Genomic DNA, 24,100 nt, shown 5'->3' on the forward strand with positions numbered 1-24,100 from the left:
CAGACTCTAGTGTGCATCTTGGTCCTGTCCAAACTCACCCAGCCCCAGCAGAGGGAATCACAAGCCATGGGTTGTTGATAGTTCCAAGGCCAGTGCTCAAGGCCAGTCACAAACAGCACCTGACATTGGCCTGCACGAGAGATCCTCCAAAAAGACTGAGAGTCCTAGCAGATCTACCCAATATATAGAAACAAGCCCAAATAGGCAGCCAAAATGGGGAGACCAAAAAAAACAAGCCCCAAATGAAAGAACAAGAGAAGTCTCCAGAAAAAGCTAAATGAAATAGAGATAAACAAATATCAGACATAGAGTTCAGAATACTGATTGTGAGGATGTTCAACAGCATGAGAAAAGATATGGAAACTATGAAGAATGACATCGCAGAAATAAAGAATACATTGGAGCAGATTAGATGAAGCTGAGGACTGGATCAGTGAGTTAGAATACAGGGTAGAAAAAAAATCGATCAGAGATCCAAAAAGAAAAAACAATGATAAAACAGGAGGACAGTTGGAGCTGTGGAACAACATGAAACATAACAATATTTGCATTATGGGAGTACCAGAAGGGCAAGAGAATAAGGGATAGAGAATTTGTTTGAAGAAATAATGGCAGAAAACTTCCCTAACCTGGTCAAGGAAAAGGTCACACAAGTTCAGGAGGCACAGAAAGTCCCAAGTAAGGAGAACCCAAAGAGGCTCACACCCAGACACATCATAATTAAAATGCCCAGAATTCAAGACAAAGAGAGAATCTTAAAGGCAGCAAGAGAAAAGCAATCTGTTACCTCCAAAGAGCTCCCATAAGGCTGTCAGCTGACTTCTCATCAGAAACTCTACAGGCCAGAAGGGAATGGCATGAAGTATTCAAGGTAATGCAAAACAAGGATCTGAAACCAAGACTACTCTATCCAGCAAGGCTATTTTCAGCATAGATGGTGAAATAAAGAGCTTTCCAGACCAAAAAAAGGCTAAAGGAGTTTATCACCACCAAAACAGCATTCCAGGAACTGTTAATGGGACTGCTGTAATAAATGTAGAAATATCTAGAGAGAAACATGGGCATAAAGAAATAAAGTGGCAATAGATAAGCACCTATCAATAATAACCTTAAATATAAATGGATTTAATGCTCCAATCAAAAGGCATAGGGTAGCTGAATAGATAAGAAAACAAGGCCCAAATATACTCTGTCTACAAGAGACCCACCTCAGAACAAAAGACTCACACAGGATGAGAGTGAAGGGATGGAAAAATTTTTCCATGGAAATGAAAAATAAAGCTGGTGTAGCAATGCTCATATCTAACAAAATAGACTTCAAAATGAAGACCGTAACAAGAGACAAGAAAGGTCACTACATAATACTAAAGGGATCGATCCAACAGGAGGATGTAACCCTGAAAAACAAATACGCACCCAATATAGGAGCACACAAACATATTAAAAAAAAACAAAAAAAAACTTTGGGGGACTTTAAGGGAGAGATTTACAGCAATGCAGTCATAGTTGAGACTTTAACACCCCAATGACTTCACTGGATAGATCTTCCAGACAAAAAATCAAAAAGGAAACAGTGATCCTAAATGACGTACTATATCAGATGGATTTAATTGACATTTACAGAACATTCCGCATCAAAGCTGCACAATATACATTCTCCTCAAGTGCTCACAGGACATTCTCAAAGATAAACCACATGTTAGGACACAAAACAAGTCTCTACAAGTTCAAGAAGACTGAAATCATATCAAGTATCTTCTCAGACCACAATGACATGAAATTAGAAATCAACTACAATAAAAATACTAAAAAACATTTGAACACACGGAGGCTAAGTAGTATGTTATTGAACAATGAACGAGTTACCAAAGAGATCAAGGAAGAAATAAAAAACTTCCTGGAAACAACTGAAAATGAACAGACAACAACCCAAAATCTATGGGACATAGTGAAAGCAGTCCTGAGAGGGAAGTTCATAGCACTGCAGGCCTCCCTCAAAAAGCAAGAAAAACTTCTAACAGACTCTCTAACCCTATAACTTAAAGACTTAGAAAGAGAACAGCAAGAAAAGCCCAAAGTACAAAGAAGGAAATAATAAAGATCAGAGCAGAAATAAATAACCTAGAGACTAAAAGAACAATACAAAAGATCAATGAAGCCAAGAGCTCATTCTTTGAAAATATAAACAAGATTGATGAACCTTAGCGAGACTCATCAAGAAACAAAGAGAGAGGTCCAAATAAATAAAATCAGAAATGAAAGAGGGGAAGTAACAACTGACCCAACAGAAATACAAAGGATCATAAGAAAATACTGTGAGCAAGTATACGCCACCAAGCTGGACAACCTGGATGAAATGGACAAATTCCTAGAAACATACAACCTTCCAAAGTTGAATCAGGAAGAGTCAGAAAACCTGAATAGGCCAATAAAAACTGATGAAATTGAAGCAGGAATAGAAAAACCCCCAGCAAACAAAAGCCCTGGCCTGTACGGCTTCACAGGGGAGTTTTACCAAACGTTCAAAGAAGAATTAACACCTACCCTCCTCAAACTATTCCAGAAAATCCAAGAGAAAGGAAAACTTCCAAATTCTTCTTACAAAGCCAGCATTATCCTAATTCCAAAACCAGATAAAGACACTACAAAGAAAAAGAATTACAGGCCAATATCCCTGATGAACATAGATGCTAAAATCCTCAACAAAATATTACCAAATAGGATCTAGCAATATATTAAAAAGATGATACATCATGAACAAGTGGGATTTATTCCAGGGATGCAAGGCTGGTATAATATTCGCAAATCAATAAATGTGATACACCACATAAACAAATTGAAAGACAAAAATCCCATGATCATATCAATAGACACAGAAAAAGCATTCAACAAAATCCAGCACCCATTTCTGATAAAAACTCTCAGCAAAGTGGGAATAGAGGGATCATACCTCAACATAATAAAGGCCATATATGTCAAACCTATAGCCAATATCATACTCAATGGGCAAAAACTAAAACCATTTCCAATGAGAACAGGAACAAGACAGGGATGACCACTTTTACCATCCGTATTCAACATAGCTCTGGGAGTCCTTGCCACAAGCCATCAGACAGGAAGAAAACATAAAAGGCATCCAGATTGGAAAGGAGGAAGTCAAACTGTCATTATTTGCAGATGACATGATATTGTACATAGAAAACCCTAAAGACTCCACCAAAAAACTACTAGATTTAGTAAATGAATTTGGCAAGGTAGCAGGATACAAAATTAACACCCAGAAATTGACTGCATTTTTATACACCAATAGTGAACTCACAGAAAGAGAAACTAAAAAAATCAATCCCACTTACCATTGAAACAAAAAAATTAAGATACTTACGAATAAATCTAACCAAGGCAGTAAAAGACCTGTACTCAGAAAACTATAGGACACTGCAGAAAGAGATAGAGGAAGATATAAAGAAGTGGAAGAATATGCTGTGTTCATGGATTGGAAGAATTAACATAATTAAAATGTCCATACTACCCAAAGTGATCTATAAATTCAATGCAATCCCTATTAAAGTAGCAACAGCATATTTCACAGATCTAGAACAAACACTTCAAAAATTTATATGGAACAAAAAAATACCCAGAATAGCTTCAGCAATCTTGAGAAAGAAGAACAAAGTTGGAGGGATCACAATATCAGATATCAAGCTATACTACAAAGCCACTATAATCAAAACAGCCTGGTACTGGCACAAGGACAGACGTATAGATCAGTGAAATAGAACAGAGACCCCAGAAATCGACCCAGGCCATTACCCTCAATTAATATTTGACAAAGGAGACAAGAGCATACAATGGAGTAAAGACAGTCTCTTAAATAAGTGGTGCTGGGAAAATTGGATAGATACATGCAAAAAAATGAAACTAGACCACCAACTTTCACCAGACACAAAAATAAACTCAAAATGAATAAAAGGCTTAAATGTAAGACGCAACACCATAAAAATCCTAGAAGAAAACAAGGCAGCAAAATCTCAGACATCCCTTGTAGCAATATGTTTGACGATACATCTCCTAGGGCAAGAGAAACAAAGCAGAAAATAAACAAATGGGAGCATCAATATAAAAAGCTCCTGCACAGCAAAAGGAACCATCAACAGAATGAAAAGGGAGCCCACTGTATGGGAGAACATATTTGCCAATGACACACCTGATAAAGGGTTAATATCCAAAATATATAAGGAACTCATACAACTTAACAAAAGGAAGACAAACAATCCAATTAAAAAATGCACAAAGGACCTGAATAGACATTTCTCCAAAGAGGACATGCAGATGCCAAGAGACATATGAGAAAATGCTCAGTGTCACTAATCATCAGAGAGATGCAAATTAAAACCACAATGAGATATCACCTCACACCTGTCAGAATGTCCACCATCAACAAATCAAAGAACGCCATGTGCTGGCGAGGGTGTGGGGAAAGGGGAACCTGGTGCACTGCTGGTGGGAATGCAGGCTGGTGCAGACACTACAAAAAACAGTACGGAGGCTCCTCAAAAAATTAAATATGGAACTGCCATTTGACCCAGTGATCCCACTTCTAGGAATATATCCTAAGAAACCCAAATTACTAATCAGAAAGAATATATGCACCCCTATGTTCATAGCAGCGCAATTTACAATAGCCAATATCTGGGAACAGCCCAAGTGCCCATCAGTAGATGAGTGGATAAAAAGCTGTGGGACATTCACACCATGGAATACTATGCAGCTATAAAAAAAAAAAAAAAAGATGGATCACCCGGCCGGGCATGGCTCAGTGGTTGAGCGTTCGACCTAGGATCCAGCCGATCGGGGTTCGATTCCTGGTCAGGGCACATGCCCAGGTTGTGGGCTCGATCAATGACTCTCTCATCATTGATGTTTCTATCTCTCTCTCCCTCTCCTTTCCTCTCTCTGAAATCAATAAAGATATATTAAAAAAAAAAAAAAAAGATGGATCTCTTATCCTTTGGGACAGTACGGAGGGAACTGGAGAGTATTATGCTAAGCAAATAACCCAGGCAGAGAAAGACAAATATCACATGATCTCACTCATATGTGGAATATAATGAACAAAATAAACTAATGAACAAAATACATCCAGAGACACAGAAGCATGGAACAGCCCGGCCAGCGTGGCTCAGCGGTTGAGCGTCGACCTCGGATCCAGGACACCGCGGTTCGATTCCTGGTCAGGGCACATGCCCGAGTTGTGATCTCAATCCCCAGTCGGGGGCGTGCAGGAAGCAGCCGATCTGCCGGAGCCCGCCGGCAGAGTCGAATGGTCCTGAGGAAGGGGTGAGGATAAAGAAAAGACAGACACAAAAAAGATGGGATCGGGAGGGCTGCAGCTCGTGACTGCTGCCAGCTGCCAACCCCGAGTTTATTTTTCCAGCTCAATATATATAGGCACTGTTGATTTTGCTGAATAGCACCCCTCCCCACATTCCTACAAGGCCATATGAATGCTCTTTCAGAGTAAACACTCTGCCACCTGCATGAGCTTAGACCTTGGTAACTATCTTTATCTTGGCTTCTAACGGGAACTTTTGGGGAGGATTGAGTCCTTGGCTCCAGAGCCTCAGACTACGTGGACCATGTCCAGACACGTCACCGGCTCCCAACACCGATCAATGACTCTCTCATCATTGATGTTTCTATCTCTCTCTCTCCGTCTTCCTTCCTCTCTCTGAAATCAATAAAGATATATTTAAAAAAAAAAAAAAAAAAGATGCATGGAACAGACTGAGGGATCTCATTGGGAAGGTAGAGGTGGGGGAGTGGGTGGGGAGATTAATCAAAGAACTTATATGCATAAGTGCATAACACATGAACACAGACAAAAGTGTGGGGAAGGCCTAGAAGTGGGGTGAATGTGGGGTGAAGGGAATTAATGGGGGCAAAAGGGACATCTGTGATATTTTTAACAATAAAGATAAATTTTACAAAAATTAATAAAACCATATCAATAAAAAAAGAAAGGAAAAGGGGCTCAGGGCCTGCAACTGAGAGTGCTGGAGAACCCGGGGGACTCCTCTGAGCACCGCAGGCCTGCGGAGAGGCTGGAGGAAGAAGCGGGGTGAACAGTGACCAGGCAGCTCCAGCACCCATACCAGAAAATACTAGGCCATCCTTGCCCAAGACCATGCCCGAGACCAGTCCGCCAGTACCTACTAAACTTTCATCAACTCTGCTCACTTCTCTCCACCATCTGCATCAGAGCCACCCTCGTATCATGCTCAGGTGACCGCAGTGGCTCTTTCCCCTCAGTATACTCCCACTCCCTCCCTTAAGCCTTTCAAGGGCTTCCCAAGGCCCTTAGGATGAAGAGCTACACCAGCCCTGTGGCCATAGGGCCTTCCCACAGCCTGGGCCCTGTGTCCTTCCCCAGCACATATGTCTGATGCCCTCCTCTGCCCCATCCAGTGTCAGCCCCTTTCAGTTCCTTCAGTGAGGCCACCCCACAGCCTATGCACAGGCTGTGCCCTTCGCAGAGAGGCTGTTCTCACACCAAAGAGCCCTCCATAGCATCCGATCGGCATTTCCTCAGGGAAGACTGCCCTGAGCTGACTGGGTCTGACCTACCCATGATGCCCTCTCCAGACAGCATGAACGGCATTCATCACCATGGCCATTTGACATTTACATGTAATTACTGGATTCACAGCTGCTCCCACTATACTGTACAGTCAGGAAGGAAGGGATAGTGCCAGAATTTGACAAGCTCTGGACCCCCAACTCCTAGCACAATGCCTGACACATGGTGCTCAATACATATTTTGAGGAAAGAAGCACAGTACACAGGGAAATAGAGATGTGCATCAGTTAGAGTCCTTATCTATTATAAGGCTCGTTTTACAGAACTGGCTCATACAATTGTAGGAGCTGGCAAGTCTGAAATCTGTAGAGTAGGCCAGCAGGCTGGAAACTCAGATGGTATTTCTAGGACAGTGTTGAGAAAGAATTCCTTCTTCCCTGGAAAACCTCTGCATTTAAGGCCTTCAACTGATTGAAGCCCACCCATGTGATTGAGAGTCATCTCCTTTAAAGCCAAATGATTGTCCACATCCACAAAATACCTCACACAAACTAGGCTATGGGCACCATAGCCTAGCCAAACATACACATAAAATTGAACCAACACAGATGGTAAAGATGGCATCAACCCAAGGAGAGGCCGCCAGTGGGGCAAGACTGGATGGAGCAAGAAGACTGAGAAGGCTAAATGGCAAGCCCGTTTTCCCCCGCTGGAGGAAAGCCCAGCAGAGATGAGATGTTCTATAAAGAGCAGAGGGTGCAGAGCAGAGATCTGCTCCACTGAAGAGATCTAGGCACTGGCTCCCAGGGCCAGAGTGACTCAGCCAGGATTACAGTCCAGGGCATCAGAGGAGGGTGGGAGCAAGCCCCCTCCCCCCCATTGTGAGGTCCGGGTAGAATGCTCCTCAGACTGACCCCAGCTCTGGCTGATGTTCAACCTTTTCTCAACCCCACCCTCCTACCAGGAGTGTGCCCTCTGGCTTATACCTGGACTTTACAATCCTCTTCTGTCTGAGAGCAGATACCCACAGAGCCAGTGGAGATCATGAATACACAGCCTCACTTGACTTCCAAGGTCAGGCCCACAAAGTTCTCTGTGTAGGTAGCACTTAAAAATGGAAGTGCAATCAGGACTCAGAGATCTGAGTTCTTAGAACTTAACGAGGAATGGGGTCAAATTCTTGAACGACTAGAGTCAGGAAAAACCAAGGAGCCAGAAAATAGAGATATGGGCTCAGAGAAAGCACTGTTGGGGGATTTGGAAGGGGGGAACTCGAGTCCTCAGAAATGGAAACTCCAAGTTATAGGGAGCCAGGTGTTTGGACAAGGAAGCCCCCAGTCTGGCAGTCAGAGAAAGACTCTGAACACTGGGGTCAAAAGAAAGGATTGCCCAGGTGTCCAGGTGTCCAAGATAGAATGTCCCCAGGAGAAGGCTGACAGGCTATACCTGAGTGTTGCCCAAGATCAGAAGGAAAGGGAAGCCTAGCCAGAAAGGATGGTGATGAGTTTTCATTCAACAGATATTCACTGATGACCTACCTACACTGCCCTAGGCCCTTTGCTGAATTCTGGGAGTCCCACAATCCCTGCTCTCAACATACAGAGAGTACGGAGAGTAAAACAGCCTGAAAGAGCTTACCAGACAGCCAGCCAGGTAACCACTAGGACAGAGAACACATCTGCAGGAGAATCACTGCCCTCTAGGCTTGCCATGGGTGAGAGGAAGCTTCACAGGGGGGGCACCTAGAGAGTAAAGTTGTCTGGACAGCCTCTGACCTCACAATACCCCCTGGACCAGCCTTGCAACTTGCAAACTGTGGCGCCCTCCTCCAGCCCGGGCAAGGCCCGGGGCCCTGGGCAGCCTCCAGGTGCAGTGCCCTCCAGTGGGCCGCACTTTTCCCCCTGCCCTGGGGCATGTCTCTACTCACCAATTATGAGGGGCTTCGGCATCAGATCGAGAGGCTAGTGCGGGAAAATGAGGAACTGAAGAAGCTGGTGCGGCTCATTCGGGAGAATCATGAGCTCAAGTCAGCGATCAAGACACAGGCGGGTGGCCTGGGCATCAGCGGGCTCACCAGCGGGCTTGGTGAGGCAGTAGCCGGCCCTTCTCAACGCCAGGGTAACTATAAGAGGCCTGAATTCAAGGAGAGTGGGAAGGGAAGGGTGAGGCTGCACCAAAGAGGAGACTGTGTGTGGTGGGGTCTGGGAGTCATGGGGAGGACATAGATAGTAGCATGACAGTGGCCTATGAGGGGATGGGAGGGTGAGGACTCAGGACCATTAGGATAAAAAGGCAACTAGGCACCAGTCCCATCCACCTGTTGGTAGGAGCCCCAGCCCACACCCCTCCCCACAGCTGAACTTCCCAGCAGCTCCATAGACAGAATTTCCCAGCTCTAGAATCCAAATGTGCTGGCCTACTGGGTCTGGCACGTCCCTCACCCCAGCCTCCTACCCCTCTCCCCCATCCCTCACCCTCAGCGCCCTGTCCCTCTCCCCTATTACTCTACACTCAGAGATGGTCAGTAGGCAACTGACAAACCAAGTCTAGAAAACAAGAACAGAAACTAGCACTGAAGCTGGAGGTTTGGGATTTAGTGTGTGACAGAAACCTGGGGCTGGAGATTTACAGAGTTGGGTGAGACAAGAATGGGCAAAGAAGTTACAGGTGTTTGCAGAAGAGCAGTTGAAGTAATGACCTGTAGAGTTTGACCCGGAGCTTAGGGACTGAGCCAGGAGGGCACTCAGAGTCCAGGAGGCCAAAGAGGCTGCAGAGCAGAATGTGGTGACAGGAACAAGGCAGGTGCCAGAAGAATGGAAAACTGTAGGCAGAAAGTGGTTGGCATTGAAGACACTAGAGGGAGAATTTCTAGGGGTGGCAAAATCCCAGGGTGTGGCAACAGGAGTCAGTGGCTGTCACAGTGTGTTGGTGATGGTTATATAGGGCTAGGGGGTGATGAAATGCCAGTGGTTGTTACATCCACACCCCTCCGCCTCCCTTACAACATCTTTCTTGCCCTGTTACTCTGCCTGCTGGGACCCACTCTGTTCACACTCAAGTGTGAAACCATCTCCTTTCCTGAGAGGGCTCTGCTCTTTCAGTCTCTGCCACTTAAGCCTCCTCTATAGCTTGGCAGTGGACCCTGACACTCTGCTGTTCCAGAAAGGTCACAGGTGGCATTGAACCTCTGCATGGCATTTGGAACTGAAAACCCTTCTCTGAGTTCCAAGATCACCTTTGACCCCCCTGGCTCAACTTAATCACTGCTGCTTCCAGGACTCTCAGGCCCTGCCCTGCACCCCCAGCAAGCCTGCCCACTGTGGGCTTCAGCCCTCCACTAGAAGTGGAGATCCCCTCAGAAGCTCTTGCAGGCCCAATGAGTCCCTGGAACTCAGCTCACTCCAAACTATTTGGACACATTTCTGATTAAGCACTTGTCTTTTCCACCAGGATGCTAAAGCCCTCAGGTCTATGCTCCTTCCCCACTGCTCCACTTCCAGCTCAATGCCTTCTTCTCTTTATTCTGGAAAGCTGTCTCCCCCGCTTACCTACCCACTGGGTTTCCTACCATCCAACTTGGCTGTGGCATGGGACCAGTCTAACAGTCCCCCTTACTGATCACAAGCACACAGGCCCCTTTTGTTTGAAAGGTTCAACTGCTAATGACCGAGACAACAGACAGGGCAACAGAACTAATACGCACATGGAGGTACGGCACTTAAGCAATCTCACAGTTTAAGAAACTAGACTCTGGTTTCCTACTCCCAGGCTAACCAAGCAAGCCTTCTCCTCTTAGGTCTGATTCTTAATAAAATTCTTGGACCACTTCTGGTTTTCCAATTCCTGAAGGGTCAAGCTTATGGGGTTAGGAAAGGCTTTCTGGAGGAGGTGAGCCCAGCTGGTGGTGAAGGGGGTAAGGGGCATTCCAGGAGAAGGAGCAGCTTGTGAAAGGCCGGGACTTGGGGATGCAGAAATGAGAAACCGATCAGTGATCTATCAGGTTAATAGATCAGGCTCTGTGGGGGTGTAGGTTGTATATGGAGCGTGTGAGAGGGTATGGGTGTAGGTATTGAGTGGGGGGGTATGAGCATGTGTGATATGAGTCACCTATATGTTGCCTCAGCCATTAGCACAGTTGTGTGAGCATGTGAATTTGCGCAAGTATGTGTGGTTCATGAATGTGTAGTGTATGGTGTGATGTGTATGTGTATTGTGTGGTGTGCGTGGAGTATGTGGTGTAGGTATGTGACGGGTGTGTGATGTGTGTGCATATGAAAATGTGTGTGAGTATGTGAGTGGTACGTGTGGTCTGAGTGTGCTGTGTGAGTGTGGGAAATGTGCGGTGTGAGTACGTGATAATGCACCGTGTGTGGTGTATGTGACTGTTTTGTGAGTTGCTGTGTGAATGTGTGGTTTTGTGTGTGATATGTATGAATGTGTGAGTGTGTTTATGCTGTGTGTGCTAGTGTGTGTGATGTATGGGGGAGGGGTGTGGTCATCCAGGTGGGACAGGATGGCATGAACTAGCAGTGAAGAAAAATTTACTGAAGCCCTCGCTGGTTTTGCTCCACGGTTGGAGCATCGGCCCTCGGACTGAGGGGTCCCTGGTTTGATTCTGGCCAAGGGTATGTACCTGGGTTGCAGGCTTGATCCCTGGCCCTGGTTGGGGCTTGTGCTGGAGGCATCTGATCCATGTGTCTCTCTTACATTGATGTTTCTCTCTCTCTCTCCCTTCTACTCTCTCTGAAAAGCAATGGAAAAAATATCCTCAGATGAGGACTTAAAACAGAAAAATTGATTCAAGTAATTTAGTAAGAAAACTAGCTGCTTGGATGTGAGGAACGAAAGAGTGGGAGTCCAGAATGCGTCTGCTGCTCCGGCCGGGGTGGCTGGGTGGCTGATGGGGCCATTTCCTGAGTCTGCAGAACTCGGTCTGCAGTGGCCTCAGAGGAGCTTTCCCTGGCCCCTTCTTCACCCTGCCTATCCCCCTTGCTCTTTTCCTTGTGACTGGCTTTCCTGGTGGGTTTAGGCTCTTACTCTCGACTTGCTCTAGTGAGCTTGAGCTTCAGTTCTTCTTTCTGGGCCCACCCTTCGCCTGCGTTGCACTGGTGCACAGCTGCCCCTCCCGGGCCCTGCCCTGGAGGAGCAAGGGAGGAAACGCGGCTCCTGCAGTGCGCCAGGCCCTCCCGCCCAGATGGGAAGAAGGGGTGCGAGGGGAGGGTCGGTGGGGGCAGCAGTTCCCAAGCACCACATTGTGGCACAGAGCTGCAGGGAGTACAGAATCTGACCTTTCAAAGCTGACCTTTCAGGCTGTTAGAAAGGTTTGTCAGGTAGGAAGGCAGAACATAATTTAACACTTTGTTAGCTAATTGGTAACATTGAACTGTTTGGACCTGTAGTATGTGGGCTCTGTGCTCTTGCCCAGGGTCAGCCTGGGAGGAAGGAAAGGAGTTGTACGTTGGACAAACTGACTTTAAGACACTCACAAGACATCCACGCGGAGCCTCGAGGAGGCTGCCAGTCAGGGAAGGGCAGGGGGCTGGAGGATGCCAGGTGGGAAGCCCAGGGCTCCAGACCATGGCTTCCACTTTCTCTGTAAAAATGTCTTTTTCTGAGAGCAAGGTGGGGGCAGGAAGACGGGGAAGGTCTGGGCAGAGTGGAAGTGGCAGAAGGCATGAGCCGGGGCCCGCGCCGCGGCCTCCGTGGACTGTAAGGCGGCAGCGCCCGCCTTCCCCAGCAGCGCCTGGCGGCCGCAGGCTGGCAGCCCGAGCTTGGGCGCCCTGCCGCGGGGCGGCCCTGCCGCGGGGCGCGCGGGCAGCCGAGCTGGGCGGGAAGGGCCGCAGAGGCCGCCGCGCCGGGGCCGCCGCGAGCCCGCGAGGGCGGCCGGGCATGTGGGCGGGGCTGACGGGGCATGTGGGTGGGGCTGACGGGGCATGTGGGCGGGGCTTGCGGGGCATGTGGGTGGGGCTGACGGGGCTGTGGGCGGGGCTTGCGGGGCATGTGGGCGGGGCTGGCGGCCGGGCATGTGGGCGGGCCGAGGGTGGGGCGTGTGGGCGGGGCTGACGGCCGGTGGGCCGGACCGCGCTCCAGTCTCCGGACACCCGCGCAGTCCTCTGGCCTCGGCGTCCCGCGCCGTTTCCCCCAGGACCCATCTCCCTCAGGACGCCGGCCCCGCCCAAGGCCCGTCTCCCCGGAGACGCCCCCTCCCTTCCCCTCTCCGCTCCCCGTCCGGCTGCCTCAGCCTCTTTGGAACCCTGGACTGGAGCCGCCTGCGCTCACCCGCCCGCCCTCCGGGCGCCCAGCCACCGCTCCCAGTCCTGGGCGTAGGGGCGGACGTCTTCCCGCCCGACGCTGGGGCCCCGCCCCGCCCGCGACGAGCCCCGCCCGCCAGGTAGCCCCTCCCCGTCCCTAGCTCCGCCTTCGTGCGGGGCCGGCGTCGTCGGGGCTCCGCCCCGCAACGGGTGGGGGCCAGTAGGCTGACTCCGCCGGGTTGGGCCACAGCCATCAGGACCCGCCTCGGACCCGCAGCTGCGCTCGGAGGCGGGGCCCCCTCCCCGCACTCGGGCCCCGCCCCTGCGCTTGGTCTGCGCCGGTCGGGGCCGGCCCCGCGCCAGGCCCCTCTGGCCACTAGCGTAGGCGGGGGCCGCCTTGGCTGCCCCTTCTGTCCCTGCGTGGACCAGGGTCTCCGAGGCCCGAGAGGCCGCGGGAGGGGCGGGGCGGCGGCGCGGGAGGCGGGCGGGCGGACGGCGGGGGAGGCGGCGCGGGAGGCGGGCGGGCGGGCGGTGCGGGAGGCGGCGCGGGAGGCGGGGCGGGCGGACGGCGGGGGGGGCGGGGCGGGCGGCGGGCGGGGGGGGCGGCGCGGGCGGCGGCGCGAGCGGGCGGCGTGGGGGCGCCGCCCCGACTCGCTCGCGCTGCCAGGGCGGGGGCCGAGCGGCCGCCCCACAGCCCGGGCCTCGTGGAAAGGACCGAGCAGCCCCGCGGGAGCACTTGGGGAGTGATCAGTTCAGTTAAAAAACTGAAAACACTGTAAACTATATTTACAAATCTAAAGCATTTGCTCTTCGTTTCAACTTGAGTTGTAGGAGGTAACAAAACTTCCTAGACCCTAAATAATTCTTACACATAAACATATAAATGCAGCAAACCTAAAGTTGTCTTTAAGTTTCTGATACTGTACTAAAACCCAGGAAGATTTCAACTCACAAATCTAAATCAATTAAATATAAATTACAAAAAGGTTAAAACAATCCCTGGTATATTAAGCACTAGAGCACAAAGCTATGGGACAAACAGAGGCTTAGCTCCCGGCACCTCTTAGCTCAGAACACTCCTGCTCACACCTGGTGTCCAGGCATAAGTATTACTACTGTTCCCCAAAGTCGTGTCCCTATGCCCAGCCAGAAATTTTGGCAAGGCTGCTCCTGAGATTTGGGTGGAAAACCCTATGAACACTGTGTCTGTGGCTGAGGCCACCACAGTCTTGCCCCGAAGCAGTGGACACACACCCTGCAGTGCCACCCAGGAGTGCACTTAATTGGCCCCTGAACCATGAATAAGTCCTTCCTGCAATCCTACTGTCTGTTACCCCAGTGAATCTTTTTTTATATAACAACTTTATTGATATAATTCAGATACCATATAATCCACCCATTTAAAGTGTGCAATTCAATGGTTTTTCCTATATTCACAGATATGTACAAACAAAATGATTTTAGAACACTTTCATCACCCCAAAAAGAAACCCAAGCAACCACTAATTTACTTTCTGTTTTTGTGAATTTGCCTATTCGGGACATTCCATGTAAACAAAATGATACATGTGTGGCTTTTGTGACTGGCTTCTCTCGTTTAGCAAAATGTTTTCAAGGTTTATCTCTGTTGTAGCTTCTAGGTGGGGTTAGGGTTTTGGTTTTTTTGTTGTTGTTTTTTAAATATATCTTTATTGATTTCAGAGAGAGGAAAGGAGAGGGAGAAAGGGAGAGAGAGAAACATCAATGATGAGAGAGTCATTGATCGGCTGCCTGTTGCACGCCCCTGACTGGGGATCACACCCGCAACCCGGGCATGTGCCCTGAATGGAAATGGAACCAGTGATCTTTCAGTGCACCGGACGATGCTCCAACAAACTGAGCCACACCGGCCAATCCTTTTGCCAATTTTTAAATTGGGCTATTTGTCTTTTTATTATTGAGCGGTGAGAGTTCTTTGTATTTTCTGGATACAAGTCCTTTATCAAATGTATGGCTTGCAAATATTTTCTCCCATTCTGTGAGATGTCTTTTAATTTTCTTGATAGTGTTCTTTGAAACACAGAAGCTTTTAATTTTTCTTAAATGCAACTTATCTATTGTTGCTCATGCTTTTGGTGTCATATCTAAGAATCCATTCCCTAATTCAAAGGCATGGAGATGTACTGCTATGTCTTCTAATCATTGTAGTTTTAGCTCTTGTGCCTCCATGCACTGTTCCTGGGTGGGCAAGGGCCTCATGCAGGGGTCAGGCACATCTTTAGCACCACATGAAGCTTCACACCTGTTCTAGCTCTGTCCTCCCTGAGGATCCCCCATCCTGTGAGGCTCAGCTGTCCCTGCAAGGACAGAGGTCAGGAGGCCTGGTCCCACTCCTCCCTACCAGGGGATGGAGGGGTCACCTTGGCCACCTGTGAGTCCAGCTGCCAGGAGACTCTCCTCTCCTTGGTAAAAGGTTGAGCAGCTTAGTGCAGTGAGCACATTTGAGGGGTGGGCAGCTGTGGAAGGTCCCTGTGCCTGGGGAGCAGGTGTTTAGAGAAGTGAACCTGAGAGAAAAGAGGCCCCTCAGAGGGGCCACACCCCATTCTGGGGTCCCACCTAAGAGGTGAGGATCAGAGAGGTTGGTCTGCTCATCAGAGCCAGGGGGGCACCTTGGTCCAGGCCCTGCTACAGTGGGGAGAGAGCCCTCTCCCCCAGGGGCCCACCTGGGGTCTCAGTGCTTTCTCTGTGTCCCCCAGGTGTCTTCTTGCCCCCGTCCCCGGCCGCAGCAAATGAACCTGTCCTGGAAGAAGTGGGGATTATGGCTCTGGCGCCCCTGGCCGACATGCTAAACAGCCCACAACCCAGCCCCGCGGCAGGCCCTGTCGTGAGCCCCCTGATGGGCCCTCTCAACACACTGCTGCCCTCCCCAGGGCCCATGTCTCAGAACAGTGCACTTGCCAGCCTCCTGACTGGCCCCCTGAGCAGCCATCTAGCCAGCTCCATGGCAATGCCCTCATCAGGCACACTAGCCAGCTCTCTGGGCCTGCCCTCAACTGGTCCCCTGACTCTAAACAACCACCTGAGCGGCCCCATGGCAGTGTCCCCAGCAGGCACATTGGCCAGTTCCTTGGGCCTGCCTTCAACTGGCCCCCTGACTCCAAACAGCCAACTGAACGGCCCCATGACAGTGTCCCCAGGAAGCACATTGGCCAGCTCTCTGGGCCTGCCCTCAACTGGCCCCCTGACTCCAAACAGCCACCTGAGCGACCCCATGGCAGTGTCCCCAGCTGGCACATTGGCCAGCTCCCTGGGCCTTCCTTCTACGGGCCCCCTTACTCCAAGCAGCCCCCTCATGAGCCCCCTGCTCACTTCCACGACTGCCCCTCCAGGTGTTTCTCAGAACCTTCTGGCCAACCCCATGAGCAATCTAGCACAATCGGAGGCCCCGAGGGTGCGGCTGGCAGAGCCACTCCGCGGATACCCCTCTGGACCCCATCCCTCGACTGGCTCAGGGCCTGCTGCCACCTCCAAAGGTAACTGGTGCAGGGGGAGGGGGCCCTGTGAGGCCGGTCCTTAGTCCTGCCCAGCCCTTATATTCCTCCTCTCCTGTCTGCCCCACCTTGTCACCAGTCCCACTCTCCACCGAGCACCCCCTGCCGACTCAGGACCCCGAGTCCCTCAGCCTGACGTTCGTGGGTGGGCCCATCCAGACCTCCACTCCTGCTGGCACCGTGGGCAGGCCCAGCTCCATCACGGCCTTCTCCTACAGCACCTCAGATGCCCGGACCCAGCCGGGTGCCCACCAGGGACAAGCGGCTCCTGCCCCTGTTCCCACCACCCCAACTGCCTCCCCCACCATCCCAGTCCTCCCCTCTGCCCCTGGTCCTGCCCCCCAGGCTGCCAACAATTACAGCCCCTCGGGCACCACCCACATTGTCCACTCCCCCACCCGAGCAAACCACTCCCCAACCCGGCCTTCACCCACTCCCCACTCACCTCCACGCAACCCCCACTCCCCACCCCGAACCTCATCTTCCCCAGCTTCTGTCAACGACATCCGGGGCCCGCGGGGCCCTGAAATATCTCGGAAAAGCATTCTGGACTTGGAGCGGAAGCTGGCTCACCGCAAGACCAACAAGTTCCCTGACAGCCCCCGAGGTCAGTGTTGTAATGGGGTTTACTCCTGTCTGGGGGCTCCTGCTGCCTTCGGAAACCCCCACCCAGGCACCGGCATGGGCTTCGGACCGCACCACTGCCCACTCCCTCCACCCCTTGCTGTCCTCAGAGCCGAAACAGCTGGCCTTGGAGAGGTTGGTGGGGGAGATCGCCTTCCAGCTAGACCGTAGGATCCTGTCCAGCATTTTCCCAGAGCGCGTGCGCCTCTATGGCTTCACTGTCTCCAACATTCCCGAGAAGATCATCCAGGTGTGTAGTGCCTGTCTCCCACTCACAGCCAGAGGGCCTGCCTCTGGCTGGAATGGGGAGCATGTTGGCCCTTGAGGGATCACTGGGGGGCCCTGTACTCCAGCCAGGTAAGCACAGTGTAATTCAAGGGCACCCTGGAATGGAGGAAGCACTGTGCTCAGTTCAAGTATCCAGCAGTGTCCAGAGCATCTAACAGCAGGAGCCTGTGGTCCCAGCTGCACAGACTCCCCAGAGAACAGGGCAGGGAGTGTCTGAGCATGGTCAGGTCTGGGCTTTCCCCCTTTGCCACTGCAATGGCCTCCCAGGGGCCCTCCCCAGACTGGAAGGGGGTGTACATGTGGGCTTCATTTGGGAAATGGCTCTCTGTGCTCCTGGCCACCTCTCCTAGGCCATCTCTGTCTGTGCACCATAGTCCTGGGTGCGTGATTGGGCAGGAATAACTTTGGTCACAGTGTGTTTGCAGTGCCCAGGTTTGAGCTTGTCTTTTCCTTTTGTTAAGGTGCCTTTGGTCTTTAATTTCAATGTGGTCGGAATTATCCACCTCATCCTTTAGTATCTGTACTGTCCATGTCTTGCTTAAGGCTGGAGGGTGGGTGGCAGAGGTGAGCTGCCAGTCCCTTCTCCCAGTCCCATGGTGGGGGGCATCCCTGGCTCCCTGCTGTCCTCATCACAGGAGGGTGACCGAAACTGTGCATCTCTCTTCTTCCAGATTTTCTTGGCTCCTCTTGGCCCTTCATTCTTCAATATGAATTTCAGGATTAGTCCATCAAATTCCAGGAAAAGCCTAGTTCACATTTTTAGTTTCGCCTTGATCTATAGATTAAATGGGAGAAGTTGTGCATCTTTACCATGTTGGTTATTCCTACACACCTGTCATTTCTGCTGCTCGCATCACTGGGCCACTTTGGTCATGTTTGGTTTGACCACCCTTGACTTTTGTCCAGGACCACTGAGGCCACTACTGTGTCACGAGTGCAGATTGGCCATGGCTGTTTAAAAATCAGCAGATAACGTGGTAGAAGCATAATATTTATTTATATCTCTAAAATGCTGCATGTGATATCTAGTTGGCAAGGACACATCTATTTATAAGCATAAGTCTAGTCCATATAAAAAGTATATATTAATATCTCCATGTAAAGAAATTTCCTATTGTTTGAAAATACCCCTTTCAATGGAAGAAGATGAAAGCATAGCACCCTTCAATGGGGGACTTTGCTGTGCAAGTCTTGTGTTCCCGGGTCCTCTGTGAATTATTGTTTATGCTGTAGAATTTAAGTTACAGCACTAGGTGGCAACTCTTTAAAGAAGAGGCCAGAAGAGGAAAGCGGAATGTATGTAAGGCTCATCACCTCCTGAGCCAGTGCTTCCGCCACCATGTTGGCGACTTCTGGGAAGCCTGTGGCAGTTACCACAATCCTCATCTGGTCGTTCTGCCCAACTGCTACCATTAGCAATTCCAGAGGCATTGGCCCCATTCACCTTCCATCAGCAATGACAGGCACTGCCAGGATCAAACGCTTGTGCCCAAGCTCCTGAGAGGCAGCTTCACTGGAGCCCATGTGCACAGAACCTGCCTTTGAGACCCGGGCACACACCCCTGGGCCAACCCTTTGCAGGCCTACTGCAGGGTGACTGACATCTGGTCATATCTGAGGATCATAAATATGCATCCTGGTGTCAGGGCTGCCCTGCCTGCTCAGCTGGACCATTTGTTGGTTTCTATCTGCCTCTGATTCCACTTTGCCAAGCCTTTTGTTTCCCTTCATCGGAATATCTGCTTTCTCTGCATGTTGATCCCCAATGCTGGTGGTTGCTAGATTTTTTTTTTTAATATATCTTTATTGATTTCAGAGAGAAGAAGGGAAAGGGAGAGAGAGAGAAACATCAATGATGAGAGAGTCATCATTGATCGGCTGCCTCCTGCACGCCCCCGAATGGGGATTAAGCCCACAACCTGGGCATGTGCCCTGACCGGGAATCGAACTATGCTCTCCTGGATCCTAGGTCGATGCTCAACCACTGAGCCACACCCTGCTGGGCAAGATTCTTGAAATTATATGCAGACTCACTGAACCTGGTTAGGCCCAATCCTGTACAAGCCAGGGTTTTGACTTCACAAATGCTCTAAGCTTTAATAGAGCCCTATTCTCAATAAGGACTCATTAACTGTTTTTTGTTGTTTTTTTTACTTTACTTGGTTTTATTTCTTTTACTTTTTTATTGAATTTCTTGAAGTGACATTGGTTAATAAAATGATGTAGGTTTTAGGTGTACAAGTCTATAATACATCATCTGCACATTATATTGTGTGTTCACCACCCCAAGTCTCTTGACACCGTTTATCCCCCCTATACCCTCTTCGATGTCACCCACCCAGGACTTAATGACTTTTATCTCTAAACCTAGCAGTCTTTTTGTATAAGTTTGAAGATAGTTATCCACATTTTAAGCCCAGCTAAAAATTGTCCCAGTGTTCATGCCTGTCACCACTTCTACCCAATTGCAAAGGTTTTCTGCCCTATGGGGGATGCTCTGAGCTCCTTTCCTTTGACACCGTACTCCTAGGAGACCCTGAGTCCAGCTGCATTGGTGAGGGTAACTAAGGGTGGTACCCTATGTCCAGCTGGGCCCATGGTGCTCCCTGATGCTCTCCAGAGTCCCACTCACTGGCCTGCCAAAAATGTTTTTTATTTTTGTGTAATGATTTGTTATCCAACTACCTTACCAAACCCTCTTACTAGTTTTCATAGCTTCCATATTACCATCTTGGCTTTCTATGCAGATGATCATATTGTACAGTATTTAAGAGAAGCAGATAATATGGCAACCTCATCCTGTTTCTGACTTGACTAGGGACATGCACTTCAAGTCTTCCCGTGAAGTATGATGTGTGGTCCAGGCTTTTTGCCAGATTTGTCAGTTCTTGGTTACAGATAACAGAATCCACTTGAGCTGATGTAAGCAGAAAGGGGTTTATTATGAACGTTTGCATCGTCCCAGAAGCTCCAGGGAGGATAAAATGTTGGGCTCCTTTGCTATACAACCAGTAAAAATGCCAGCACACCAAGGACTTTCCTAGTAGACACACCATGGCAGAAACCCAGGTCACAGGGGAGTCTAGAAAAGGTGATTTTTAGCTTCCAGCTCCTTAGAGTTAAGGAGGGCACTAGAACAGAAACCAGGTGAGCCAGGTTCATTATCTGCCACATCAGATTAAGAAATTTTCCCTCTTTGTCATTTGTTGAGGGTTTTTTTCTTAATCATGAACAAATACTGAATTTTTTAGAATGTTTTTCTGTCTCTGATGAGATGATCCCATGATTTTCCCCCTCTCCCTTTTTTCTTAACATATAAAAATGTGAGAGAAGATATTCTGATCATAAATCACAACAGTCCCTGGTGTTTTTAAATGCACTGGGATGCTGTTTGCTGTTATTTATGACTTCTAGCTTCAGAGACCTGTGCCAAGCTGCTGTGACAAAAACGCAGGGGCTTCATTAAGCCAGATACTTATCTCTCCACTGGGTCCTTGGGCCCTGCTACCCACCCTGTGGCCTGTGGCACCTGTCAGAGTCAAAAGGTCCTGCAATGGGGCACAGGGGCGGAGCTCACAGTCCTAGTCTCATCCCATTGGCTCAAACTTAGTGACATAAGGGCTTGCAGCAGGCTGGGGGGGGGGGGGGTTCATTACCTAGGGAAGGCCAGGACCCTATCCTCTTTTGTGCAGTGTCAACTTTGCCCAGTTTTGTCTCGCTGATCCTATTGATCCTTTCGATTTTGTTTCCTCATTTCTGCTCTATTACTTCTTTCCTTCTGTTGCCTTTAGATTTGCTTTACTTCTCTTTCTTAGGTTGAGCACTTTAGTCATTTTATTTTACATCTCTCTTGCTTTTAAATAAAGCATTTAGGGCCCTGTTGGTGTGGCTCAGTGGTTGAGTGTCAGCCTATGAACCAGGGTTCCATTCCCGGTCAGGGCACATGCCTGGGTTTTGGGCTCCACCCCCAGCAGGGATGTCTCAATGACCTGTCTCATCACTGATGTTTCTCCCTCTCCCTCTCCCTTCCTCTCTCTGAAATCAATAAAGACATACTTAAATAAATAAATAAATAAATAAATAAATAAATAAATAAATAAATAAAGCATTTAGGGCAGGGAGTATTCAAAATATTTAACAACTGGTACAGTGGGAACACCAGCCAGAGTGGATGGTGAGACAGGATCCAGGGCAGAGGGAGAGGGTTCTGTTGTTCAACAGCTGGTGGGGAAACCCAGCCATCCTAGAGCAGCCACAGCCCTGTGTGTCTGCCACATCTCCTGTCTGCCATGGAGAATATCTGCAGGATGTATGAACACAGCCCTTGCCCTCTATTGCCAAATTCTGTCCATCGCACTACAGTGGTCAGTTTGAGCATTTAAAACCACAAAGCCCACCAGGAGTTTCTGTTCCTTTAGGACAGGGCCCTTCTTCCTGCTCTGCTCTGCCTGTTTCTCAAGCCTGGGGGAGGCAGGCATGCCCGCAGCTCCCAGACCCAGGTGCTTGTCCTGCTCTTCCCCACTTGCTCCCCCCCACTCTCAAAGGGTCACTTCCTTGGGGCAGCCCTGTCCTTGTCTCTCAGCCCACACTGCTCTCCTGGGCCTAGCACCCTGTCAGGATAGGCTCAGTCTGCTCCCCCCTGAACTTCTAGTCATGTCTTGAGATCTATGCACCAGGCCGGGCACAACAGGAACTCAGCCACTACCTTGGGCTGAGCAGGCCATGGATTTCCTCCCCACATGTGCCGAGGTTTACAACTGTCTACCCACAGTGCTCCATGCCATCCTGGTATGACAGGTTCACTTGCTTACCCTACAATGTTGGCTGAGCTCCTGAAGTCCTTCCTACTGGGATCTGGGAATAGGCAAATGGAGGGAGAAGACTCTAGGGCCAAGAGGAGGCTGGAGTCAGGAAGACAGGCCTGTCCTAGTGCTGACCAGGAAGCAAAGAGCTGAGCACAGAACTCTAGTTTCACCTGCAAGAGGTCAGGGGTCACTTCAGCTGAGCCCAGCCAGGCCCAGTGCTCTGCTCACATGACCATCTGGGGAGGAGAGGACAGGGTGATCTTCCTGGAGGAAGTGATGCCTAAGCAGCTTGTCTGGGCATTCCTAACAGGTAAGGAACTAGCTTGGCAGGCATCTAGGGAATGGCTGGAAGGGGGCAAGCAGAGCCAGATCATAACCTTGTAGGTTGGCCCTGGACCCAAGAGCTGGAGCAGTGGGAACCACAGAACAGCTCAGGCAGGGAGACACCCCATCCCACTACCACTTCAGACCCTTAGTTCTGCAGGTCTGGGGACAGCTGCACCTGTGACTGGTTCATAATTTGCAGGACTCAGTGCAAATGAAAATACAGGGCTACAGCAGAGCATTAAGCTGAGTGCAAGGCCCCTCTAAGCCTGGTGTCCTGTGTGACTGTCAAGGTCACATGTCCAGGAGGCCACAGCAAGAGGGGTGGAGAGGAGAGACTGAATTCATGGTGAGATGCTGTGGAAGGACAATCACTGCCTGTGCTAGGGAGCATAGGTGATGAGGAAGTGGGTGGAGCCCTGACCAGTGTGGCTCAGCAGTTAGAGTGTAGGGTCACGGGTTCGATTCCTAGTCAGGGGCATGTACCTGGGTTGCAGGTTTGATCCCTGCCCCATTTGGGACCTATGTAGAAGGCAACCAATCAATGTGTGTCTCTTACATTCATGTCTCTCTCTTTCTCTCCCTCTCCCTCCCTTTCTCCCTTCCACTCTCTCTGAAAATCAATGGAAAAAATATACTCAGGTGAGGGTTAACAACAAAAATAGGTGGAGACAACCCAGTCTCTGCCAGTCCCCAGGTCCAGGCACTGGGAGCAGGCACCTGAGGGACAGGAGGACCCCAGTGCTGAGACAGAGCATGGTTGGCTCTAGGCCTGGGGTGGTCATGTCAGCATGAGGGATGAGAAGTGAGTCTGACAGGGCTTGTGCAGGGTACAGAGGAGGGGCCCAGAGAGGAGGCTGAGAGGAAGGGCAGGGAGCCAGGAGAAAGCCTGGGAAAGCCCCAAGTGGTGTCTTCTGGGTCAGGCAACCCTGGGGGCATCAGGAGCGCCATCACTATGCCTTCAACCTGACTCTCAGCCATGCTCTCTGTTCTCAATTCCTCACGGCTCAGTCCCGAATCCGTGGTGGTGGTGGAACAAGTAATGGGGCTTAGGGAACCTCTGCCCCTCACCTGGTGGTATCTCCTCCGTCTTCCCTCAGGCCTCCCTGAACCCCAGTGACCACAAGCTGGATGAGGAGCTGTGCCAGACACTTACACAGCGCTATGTGAGCATCATGAACCGACTGCAGAGCCTGGGCTACAATGGGCGGGTGCATCCGGCTCTGACTGAGCAGCTGGTGAATGCCTATGGCATCCTACGTGAGCGGCCTGAGCTGGCCGTGTCTGAGGGCGGCTCCTACACTGTCGACTTCCTGCAGCGGGTATTGGTGGAGACGGTGCACCCCAGCATGCTCACCGATGCGCTGCTGCTGCTCTCCTGCCTCAGCCAGTTGGCACACGATGACGGCAAGCCCATGTTCATCTGGTAACTGCTGCCTGCCCCACCAGCCTAGGCTCACTGTGCCTCACTCCACATGTATAGTCATTAAAGCTTCCCACAGATGCTGGCCACTGGGCCTGCCCACACTCCTGGCTGTGCTGCCTCCTTGGGTGACTCCCAATGCCCCCCCTGTACCCCCCCATCAGTCCTGCCCACCCTGGGGCAGCTGTCTGGTGGAGGGGGTGTTCTGGAGCCTCAAGGCTCTCTTGTCCTGGCAGTGGGAGCAGCGGGACCCCCTGAGACTTGGAGAGGAAGAACAG

The 24,100-nt window shown here is 50.2% G+C and overlaps 1 protein-coding gene across 1 annotated transcript; it reads left to right on the forward strand.

Moving 5' to 3' along the window:
* The first annotated feature begins 8,490 nt into the window (after positions 1-8,490).
* Positions 8,491-23,829, forward strand: SPATC1 (spermatogenesis and centriole associated 1). Its single transcript, XM_016216586.2, has 6 exons — positions 8,491-8,695; positions 15,564-15,906; positions 16,111-16,340; positions 16,438-16,965; positions 17,093-17,232; positions 23,500-23,829. Exons 1-6 carry the CDS (start codon positions 8,491-8,493, stop codon positions 23,827-23,829), a joined length of 1,776 nt encoding a protein of 591 aa, XP_016072072.1.
* The last annotated feature ends 271 nt before the right edge of the window (positions 23,830-24,100 follow it).

This window comes from Miniopterus natalensis, chromosome 16 (genome assembly GCF_054644295.1).
Source record: "Miniopterus natalensis isolate mMinNat1 chromosome 16, mMinNat1.hap1, whole genome shotgun sequence".
Lineage (NCBI taxonomy): Eukaryota > Metazoa > Chordata > Mammalia > Chiroptera > Miniopteridae > Miniopterus > Miniopterus natalensis.